At 35.5% G+C, this 10377-nt stretch overlaps 1 protein-coding gene and 1 long non-coding RNA gene across 3 annotated transcripts; one reads left to right on the top strand and one right to left on the bottom strand.

Moving 5' to 3' along the window:
• Positions 1682-5238, bottom strand: LOC107635237 (MDIS1-interacting receptor like kinase 2-like). Its single transcript, XM_016338642.2, has 2 exons — positions 2428-5238; positions 1682-2327 (listed from the first exon to the last, which is right to left on the bottom strand). Exons 1-2 carry the CDS (start codon positions 5192-5194, stop codon positions 1945-1947), a joined length of 3150 nt encoding a protein of 1049 aa, XP_016194128.1. The 5' UTR covers positions 5195-5238; the 3' UTR covers positions 1682-1944.
• LOC107638116 lies at positions 5413-8050 on the top strand. 2 transcript variants are annotated; one of them, XR_001619738.2, is made up of 4 exons: positions 5413-5777; positions 6944-7144; positions 7436-7553; positions 7686-8050. It is a non-coding gene; the product is annotated as an uncharacterized LOC107638116 (long non-coding RNA). The 2 variants fall into 2 exon arrangements; XR_002361921.1 differs by lacking the exon at positions 7686-8050 and having other exon boundaries at positions 5418-5777; positions 6948-7144; positions 7436-7679.

Genomic DNA, 10377 nt, shown 5'->3' with positions numbered 1-10377 from the left:
GCTTCTCAATATTAGAAGAAAATGGTACCCTCTCCCGATCTTCGAAAGCATCAAACTTCACCAGAAAATAACCATTTCCTACATCCAGAACTTGAAACCCACCCTTCAATCTCCACACCATACTCAACTTATGCACCATCGCTGTGTAACTCATATGCTTGCCCAAGACTTTGACGACGATCGCTTCCTTATATGGTACAGATAACGCTGCCAGCCCTTCTTCTGAGAAGATGACCCGAGGAGGATGCGAATCCCCGTGGTTTCCTTTGATCACCTTGGCTAGCCTCTCTCCATCTAAAGCCTCATTCCAAAGCATAGGAGACAGAGACTTCTGTCCAGTCACCATGTCGCGAAAGGAAACCTTTTGAAAGCCATGTTTTTCCTTAGAAACCCTAGTACCCTCCTCCTTCTCACCAGATACAAACCCCCCGACGCTCTCCCCCTTAGTTCTACCGCCGACATTACCGGTTACCTCACTATATGTCACCCTCTTCGTGAACCCCCCGCTCACTCCGTCACTCATACCTAAACCCTAGCAGAAAGAGTACAGAAAGAGTGAATTTAGTTGGACAAAAAATAATGTTTACTTACTATATTTGTTTTATATTGTGTATACTAAAAAAAAAAAAACAGCTATGTATATACTAAACATTAATTACTGAATTAATTATTATATATTTGTGTAGAAATATATATATTATTTAATTTATTTTTAATTTATATTTTATATTTTAACATATTTTATATTAATATTTAATTTGATAACTGATTTTTTATGTACATATAACATAATTATATCAAATAATTTAAAAATGTTTTGTTTAGAAACATATAAAGGATAAACACATTTTATAGAAAAATAAAAGGAAAAGTCTAAAAAATTAACATTAGTTCATCAGCCATTTAATTTTAAAGTCAAGCAATAATTAGAATGAAAAAAAAATCTAAATCTAAAATAAATAAAAATATAAAAAATTTAAGTAAAAGAAATATTTAAAAGTGAAATAAATAAAATCAATTTATAATTTAAAATTTAGAATTTAGGGTGCTCAAATGTAGCTATCGGTAATGACCAATAGCTCCGGGTGGGGTGGCGCAGTGGATTTGGACCCGCAACCTCTTAATTGAGTATGGAAAGACTATGCCATTTGAGCTATAATTCATTGGCAAATAAAAAGTTAGTTAGTATTGACTTAAATACAAAAAAAAATTATTAATCATCTAACTTTTGTATTTTAGTATCACTCCTATTTCTGTCCTTCAAAATATACAACGTAATAAATTAAATAAGTATTCTATTGTATTATTGTATACACACACGGCTTAATTTCTTGTTGTCTTCGTAGTTTTTCACCTACCTAAATTTTCATCTTTCACATTGGCATTCAAAAATGACGACTTTAATTGTATATCAGAAGAGCGAATACAAATTCACAAACTCTAAATAACTTGAATATATCTATACACACACAAATACACAATCATCATATATCATAGCATGACACAACTAATGGCCGACATCCTGATTCCTAAGGTGTTGTTCCATTGAACCATTATTTTAAAATTTAAAAGATCTTAAATACGTACTTAGTAGAGGGTCTGTCTTTAATAAGCATACACGTTTTGAGCATGTATGATGTGCACAAATTAATATTTGAGTTCATTCTGCTGCTATTAAAAATAAACTTAACATTGACATTGCTCTATTTTTATTCTTGCGTTCTGACTCAACAAGCTTATCTCCTAGAGGAGGTACAAACCACTGATCCATGAGCCATCTCCATACTGGGGTAGATGGTCCAGATCAAAACATAACGAAAGAAAGTGACTTCAACTCACATATATACACATTACACACACTGACAAAGCAAATAAACTTCAGATATGGGTGGATTACACATAAGATGTATATATGAACCGTTAGATTTGATCATAAATGATGAATCACATAAGTGGAGTCTCCCATTCTTCATTGAGTTGTCCAATTCTGATCATAGCAAATTGGTCACCCGGGAAACGTGGTTTTCCCATCATAAGCTCTTTAGAAACTTGATGCATGCTTGGTCGAGATTGTGGACTTTGGCTCAAGCATTCAAGTGCCCACTTTGTGATCCACGTTATTTCCCCAACAATTGATATTTCAGGAAGGGGAGGTCTCTGATCTATGACATCAACCAATAACAAATTGTATGTTATTCTCGCTGTTGATGGTGACAACAATGAACTTATTAGGTCCGCTGGATGCTTTCCCATAAGAATTTCCAAACAAAGCACTCCAAAGCTGTATACATCACATTTCTCTGTCACTTCCATAGTCTGAGCTAGTTCTACATTCAATAATTCAAATGATACACATGTATTGTAATAATTAATAAACTGTGATAATAATTTCCATGTAAAAATAAAAGGTAAAAGTAATGGACTTACCTGGAGCTCCATAGCCATAGGTGACTGCAAGTGTTGTCCAATTTGAATCTGGGTTCAAAAACTTAGCAGTTCCAAAGTCAGAGACATGAGCTTCATGATCTGAGTCCAACAGAATGTTCTTGCTTGATATGTCACGGTGAACTATGGGGGGTTTGCAATCATGATGCATATATGACAAAGCGTTTGCAACTCCTTTAACCACATTCACCCTCCTCTCCCAATCAAATGCAGTTGCTTGGTTTTCACTGCCAAGTGCTTGATCCAAACTGCCACCATCCAAGAACTCATAAACCAAAAATGAGAAGCGTGAATGCTGGCAATATCCGTATAGCTTTATGATGTTGCGGTGCCTCAATTCTGTCAGTGCTTCGATTTCATTCTCAAATGCTTTCAAATTGGACTTGTTCCCTGCATCTGATTCCTTATGAAGCTTCTTCACAGCAACAACCATACCTGAAGGCAACTCAGCCCTGTAAACGGATCCTTGCCCTCCAATTCCAATGAGATATTTGTCATCAAAATTATTGGTGGCATCAATGATAGTTTCAAATGCCATTTTTCCGTCATGGCTCCATATGGAAAAGTGTTCTTCTACTTGTTGCACTTCTTTAGCTGAGTTGTCTTTGTTTCTAGCACTTTTACAAAGAAAGTACAATGAAACAGCCACCACAGAAAGCACTAGTACTCCAAATATAACAAGAAATACCAATAACATGACCTTGTGACTTTTGTGCCTAGGACTGCTGCTTGGGCATGGCATCAAGCCAGTGACATTACCACATAAGCCTTTGTTATTTTTCAATGATTCAATTGTAGCACTCTGAAAGGCTCGGTTGTTGTCTGGAAGTGGCCCTTCTAACTGGTTATATGATATGTTGACATAAATCAAGCTTGACATACTGCTACTAAAAGTGTTTGGAATTGTGCCAGAGAGATTATTGTGTGAGAGGTTCAACAATTGCAACTGCTTCAGCTGTCCAAGCACCGACGGTATTGTTCCATTCAACAAATTCCCGCTAAGATCAAGAGAATAAAGAGGTTGAATTGGATCAAACTCAGAGGGGATGCTTCCATCTAGTCTGTTGTTGCTCAAGTTCAATTCCAACAAATTAGGCAACCCTACAACTTGTTTTGGAATGTTTCCTACAAGTTGATTGTTGCCTATCTTGAGATGAAGCAGGCTCTTCAAATTCCCTAGTTCTTTTGGTATCCTTCCAGTCAATTGGTTTGAAGAAAGTTGAAGCACACCCAGTTTAGTTGCCTCTGCAATTTGTGGGGGTATACTACCGGAAATATTATTGTTGGATATGATCAAGGTATCAAGATTAGGGCACCTCCCCCAGTTAGGAGAAATTTGGCCATGAAATTTATTGTCACTTATATCAATAAATCCCAAATTTGGATATATGCCAAAATCTTGTGCTATATCTCCTTCCAATTGGTTACCTTGTAGCCTGATTCTTTGAATACTAGAGCAATTCTTCAAGCTTCTTGGTACTGGACCGGTAAAGTGATTATTATCAGCACAAAATGACTCTAGTGATCCCCCTGAGCAGATTTGGGGAGGCAAATTTCCAGTTAAATTATTTTCAGATACTAAAAAGATCATGAGGTTGGTCATGTTTCTTATGGGTGGCGGAATGCTACCTTTAAGATTGTTGAAAGACAATTCAAGCAGCGAGAGCTTCTTTAAGTTTCCAATTGTGTTGGGAATAAATCCGAAGAAATTGTTTTCTTGGAGACTAAGTCTTTTCAAGTTGATCAAATTACCTATGGAGACAGGAATTGATCCAGAAAAATTATTGACGCGCATGAACAAGTAGATGAGCTTAGTCATGTTTCCAACAGTGGAAGGAATGGACCCAGAAAGATTGTTTCCATGAAGTACAAAGCGTTCCAAATTGGCCAAGTTTTCTAAGGAAGGAGGGATTGATCCAGATAGTCGATTGCCATCAAGGTATAGCCAGGACAAGTTAGACATGTTCCATATGAGGGATGGGATTGGGCCAGAGAGGGAGTTATTTGAAACAAAAAAGTGAATCAGATTGCTAAGGTTACCAATGGTAGAAGGGATAGTTCCAAAGAGAAAGTTTGTTGATAAAACAAGTACCTCAAGCTTTGTCAACATTCCAATTTCGTGGGGAATGGAACCACTAAGCTTATTACCTGCTAGATCAAGATACTTGAGGCTGTTCAAATTTCCAATCTCAGGAGGAATGTGGCCAGAAAGATTGTTCTGGGCTACATCTAGGTATGATAGGTTGGTCAAATTTGCTATGGAACTGGGTATCGCTCCACTAAGATAAATACACAGGGAAAGATCAAGCCCGTGTAAACTCGTCAATGTCCACATCTCCTTAGGGATGGTACCCTCAAAAGCGTTCAAAGACAAGTTCAAAGTATTGAGTTTGGATATGTTACCAATGTGTGGTGGTATGGTTCCATAGAAGAAGTTGTTGTAGATATTAAAGGTGAGGAGGTTGGGGAATGATGAGAAGCTGAGAGTGTGGAGTGTACCTTTCAGATTATGATTTTCAAGATTTATTGCCGTAACGGAATTGGCTCTGTCGCATGCAATGCCGTGCCATTTGCATGGATTCGTACCTGCCCACGACGACAACACACTGGTGTTCTCAAGGCTGGCCTTCCACTTTAAGAGTGCACTTGCTTCACTGTTCTCACTTGAAGCAGCAGCAACAAGATGTACACACAGGTACATGAGCATAATGCCCCTGCTGTATGTGCTACCTTCAATCTTTGGATACATTGGTAGAGTTCTTTTCAATGTTAATTTATGTAAATGGATGTTGTATTGGTGATATATATATATGGCCACAGATTTCTTACTCCTAATTTTGTATAGGAGTATGATTCACCACCACTAAAATATTTACAAAACAAACCCTATTTCTTTTATTTTTGAAAGAATTAATAATTAAATATTTGCCCTCTACTTTTTTTTTGTTTTACACATTTCTCCAATTTCTTTAATCTGAATTTCAAAGACTAGAGAGTCCTGCTAGGGCTTTTGCCTTTCTCTCTTCTTCCCATCAACGTTGCTCGCTCCTTATTCCTCCCCTTCCACGGTAGCTCGCTTTCTGATCCTCTCCCTGCGCCGTGGTCGTTCTCTGATCCTCTCCATCCACGGAATTGCTCGTTCTCCCCTATATAGTGCTTGTTCTCTGATCGTCGACGCCGCAACACGTTGCCGCTGCGCCGCCGCCGCCGCTGCTACACTCGAGTCCACCACTTTATTATTTTCTGTCGCCTCTCTGTTCCTCTTCTTCACCAGCGACTCTGATCTCTGTCCTTCTCCCTCCACCTCTGCCTCTGCGACCTACTCCTTTAAGGTTCCATTTTGTTTTTATTTTTATTGTACTTTATTTTCTTTTCTATGAAAATTTTATGTGAATTTGAATGTTCTTCGTTTGCCAGAATATTGAATGATGTTTTGATTTCAAAAGAATTTGACAATAAACTAGTGAAAAGTTTCAAAATGGATTAGGAGTCCTTGATTATGCTTGAATGATTGAATTTGATTGTTGTGATTTGGTTGGTAGTAACTCTTTTGATTTCTAATTGAATAAGGTTCCTACTTTTTTGTTGTTTGAAGTTTAACTTCTATTGTGAAAGTAGGGTAATGATTGGAAAAAACTAAAATACAAGACATGGCGTCTTGCATGAGGGAACTCATTGGATTAGGAGTAAATTTCAGAGATTGTATCATTAGGAAGTCAATAATGTTTCCAATTATGCTGATTTACTGGGTAAAATAAAATAAAATAAAGATGACTAAGGAAAGAGATTTGATTGAGTTTACCTCATGATGTATTTTGTAAAACTTGTTAGTTTAAACTTCAGAAATATTTTGATTTAATTGCTAGGTTATTGTTAATTGGAATCAATTTGTTAAAGAACAAATCAATCAAAGAGGACAAATAAAAAACCTTTCATACTAAATTGATGGAGCCCTCTGCCACTTTTATCAGGTCCAACTGCTGTTGACCTCTCTTTTTCTTATTGCTACTGTGTGATATAATCAATTAAAGGAACAAAGAATTTCGATTAGTAGCAAAATCAAAGGCAGATAATTGCCACTTATATGTAATAGAACACTACCATATTCATACTTATTCCAATTTCTTTTTTGATATACTCAGTAAAAAGAAGCCTTTAGTATAAAATATATTCAGATCAATTAAAAAAAAATCAACAATTCTTCCATAAAAGCAAAAATACAATAAACGTAAAATCAACATGTCAAAGTTGAATTGCACTCTCAATCTTATGAACAATAAATTTTTTTTTTGCTAATTTGTCGCTGTAACACATTTTCGTCTTGTCCCACACTTTTGTATGAGAGCATGTAAATATAAAAAGCACTGAGTAATGATACATCTTTCTAACATGTACTCTTAATAATCCTCAATATGATATTATATTTCAAGGCTTATAAAACTTGCTGTTCTGCATCCATGTTTTAAAATGATTTTGTTGTAATTTATCTTTGTTGTAGTTAGACTGGCTAAGCTAGCTGTTGACAAGGTCATGACTGCACCATGCGAGACATCAATTTTATATCCAAAGCATGGTGGAAATCTGCACTGTTTCACAGCAATAACACCTTGTGCTGTGCTAGACATTCTTTCACCTCCTTATAGAGAAGATGAAGGAAGGAAGTGTACTTACTATCATGATTATCCATATTCAACATTCTGTAAGTAACTCTTCGAACTATCACTTATATTCCATGCACCATAGGATATGCATTGGTACTCGGTAGTAGGAATGATCTTAGAAGTTCTATAAACTCAATTTGCTCCCTTTCTTGAGTTTTGAAGCCTCTGATTGAAGATGTATAAGTTTAGTTATATTTTTAGTTTTTTCCCCCTTAGAAAGTTATCATCCTTTTCAAAACTTGCAAATCACTTATAAATAGATTTTTAGTTTTTTCCCCTTTGAAGCTGCTCTATCTCATATCATTTCATATAAATACCAACTCAAATAGATTTTCCAGGAGCATCAAAAAATAGATAATTGCTATAGTTGAGGATCTACTTTCTTTCTGGATTCAACCATTAAAATGTGCATTAGGCAGTCTGTAGCAGTTGCAACTTGGTAAGCATGTAAGTACTTTTGTAAAATTTTGCATTGTGGTATTATTATTTTGTGTCAATCTTTTCTCAAGCTAAATTTGTCCCTTTCGGTTCTGCTTTTGAAGCTAAAAAGGAATACATCATTGTGTATTTATCAAGCAGGTTATGATCATTTTTCTTTATGTGAGGTCCAAGCAAACACTTTTTGTAGAGTCCCTCTACATCACAATTAGTGTATTAACCTGAACGAATGAATGATCGGATGGTTAAATTCTTTTCTGGTTTACCTGGAGTTCTTCACTCATAGTCCTTCAACTTTGAGGTGTGATTGCAATTCGAGCTCTCTAGCCAAAAAGTTCATAAGCAACGGCTGTCTATTGTATCATTGATTTCACCAATTACTTTATGCGTTTATGTTCTTGTACAAGAATTCTGTATATATGCTTAGTAGTGCTTGTAAGTTTTGACTTTTGAGATTTGTTTGTAGCTTTGATTTGGAAAATAGTAAAAATTTTTACCTTGCCATAGATTTTTTTTATCTCTCACATTGGGAGGTTTAGTGCTCATAACAACTACACTCACAAAATGACAAGCACTTAATTTATGATGGGGCCATAAGTTATGATGGGACCAGAATGAGACAACGGTAGTTTGATACTACAGTTTGAGCAACCTGAAAATATTATTACTTTTTATAAAACACTTGAGCTACTTTTGTCTTATAAATCAGAAGGACAATATCAAAATTTTGATTTTTAGTAATAATGAATGAGTATACAATGAATCCCAAATTGTGGTGGGAGGGAAAATTATGCAGCAAAAATACACTCATTGCATGTTGTCCAAATTGAGGTAGAAATTAATATAGGCAAACTACTAAAACAAAAAATAATAAATACATAGCTACATTTACTATTTAACAACTATCATCTCAACCTAGTGGGATGGACAAGATTTTTACTGCTATTATTATCTTCACTTCGATCATTGATCTTTCCACCTATTCGCTTTCTATCCCTGCTAGAGTCTTTTTGCTCATGATGATAATTGCCACGGATCGCAACGATTCTCCTCCAGTCCTCCGTTCCTACAAGAAAGAATGATAAAATAGTGATAAATGAGAATCAGATTATAGCAATGCTGAATCATCTTGCTTTTGCTCTTCAGTTATGTATAATACAGAGTTCAAGAAAGGGAAAGAACATACATCACCGAATAGGATCTCGTCGGTCTCAAGCATGTGGATTATGTGTCCGATTTTAGGTTTCTTTGTGGCATCTGGATCAACACATTTAAGAGCAACCAACAGAGCAAAGCTTAAGAGCCTTTGAAGACGGCTTTTCAGGAAGTTTCGGATCAATGAGTTCCTCTGATTTTCTATTGCCAACCATAACTTTCAACCACTCAATTAAATTAACCTGCAAATATACCAAATTCTAGTTAGAAAAACAGAAAAAGAGAGAAACTAATCAGCATAGAACAGTGTAAGAAGATTAAAACCAAAACTGTATACTATTATTGGTTATAGCCTCTAACCTCTCCTTGGGATTTACTATAATCAACAGGACTTCTGCCGGTAATTATTTCCATAATAAGTATCCCAAAGCTATAAACATCACTCTTCTTAGTCAGCATTCCAATGCATGCATACTCCAGTGCAACATAACTATAGAATAAGAAAAGAGAACATGAACTTTGAAGCCTGAAATATTTGAGTATAGAAAGTGAAACTAATTGATAAGGGAAAATGTTTGGTTAACTCATACTAACCCAAATGTCCCCATCATACAAGACACCATGTATTGTATTTTAGTTCTTCAAAATCATTGTCCTACTTCCACAAAAAAGTAGGAGCCTTATTCAATTCGAAATCAAAAGAGTTACTACCAACCAATTCACAACAATCAAATTCAATCATTCAAGTATAATCAAAGACTCCTAATCCATTTGAAACTTTTTATTGGTTTATTATCAAATTCTTTTGAAATCAAAATAACATTCAATACTCTGGCAAACGAAGAACATTCAAATTCACATAAAATTTTTTGATAGAAAAGAAAATAAAGTACAATAAAAATAAAAACAAAATGGAACCTTAATAGGTCGCAGAGGAAAAGGTGGAGGGAGAAGGATAGAGATCATAGTCGCTGGTGAAGAAGAGGAACAGAGAGGCAGGCGACAGAAAATAATGAAGTGGTGGACCCGAGTGTAGCGGCGGCGGCGGCAGCTTGTTGCGACGTCGACAATCAGAGAACAAACACGATACAGGGGAGAACGAGCAATCCCGCGAATGGAGAGGATTAGAGAACGACCACGACGCAGAGAGAGGATCAGAGAGCGAGCTACCGCGGAGGGGAGGACCAAGGAACGAGCGACGTTGATGGGATGCAGAAGGGCAAAAGCCCTAGCAGAGCTTTGGACTCTCCTCCTCAGATTAAAAGAAACAGGAAGAATGTGTAAAACAAAAAAACGCAGAGGGCAAATGTTTAAATATTAATTCTTTCAAAAATAAAGAAACGGAGTTTATTTTGTAAATATTTTACTGATGGTGAATCATACTCCTATATGAAATTAGGAGTAAGAAATCCGTGGCATATATATATATATATAACTTGTCATTTTAATTAAGGTAGAATTAGGCTACGTATACACTAAAATTTGTCACCAAAATTAGTTACAGTATAAAATATATAATAAAATATAAATACATATTGAAAATAAATTAAATCACACATGTATTTATATAAAATATATTAATTACTAATTTTAGTGTATAAATAACAATTTTAGTTAAGGTAATAGTCAATTTCTTGTTTGGTTGGTTTTAGGTGAAAAAAAAATGAAGAGAAGAATA

The sequence above is a fragment of the Arachis ipaensis genome, chromosome B04 (genome assembly GCF_000816755.2).
Source record: "Arachis ipaensis cultivar K30076 chromosome B04, Araip1.1, whole genome shotgun sequence".
Lineage (NCBI taxonomy): Eukaryota > Viridiplantae > Streptophyta > Magnoliopsida > Fabales > Fabaceae > Arachis > Arachis ipaensis.
This window is presented reverse-complemented; position numbering and strand designations above follow the sequence as displayed.

Coding starts and splice junctions, on each gene's coding strand:
- LOC107635237 (XM_016338642.2), bottom strand. CDS start 5,194: ATGTATCCAAAGATTGAAGGTAGCACATACAGCAGGGGCATTATGCTC. Junction 2,328..2,427: donor CTATGGCTATGGAGCTCCAG/GTAAGTCCATTA, acceptor TATTGAATGTAG/AACTAGCTCAGACTATGGAA.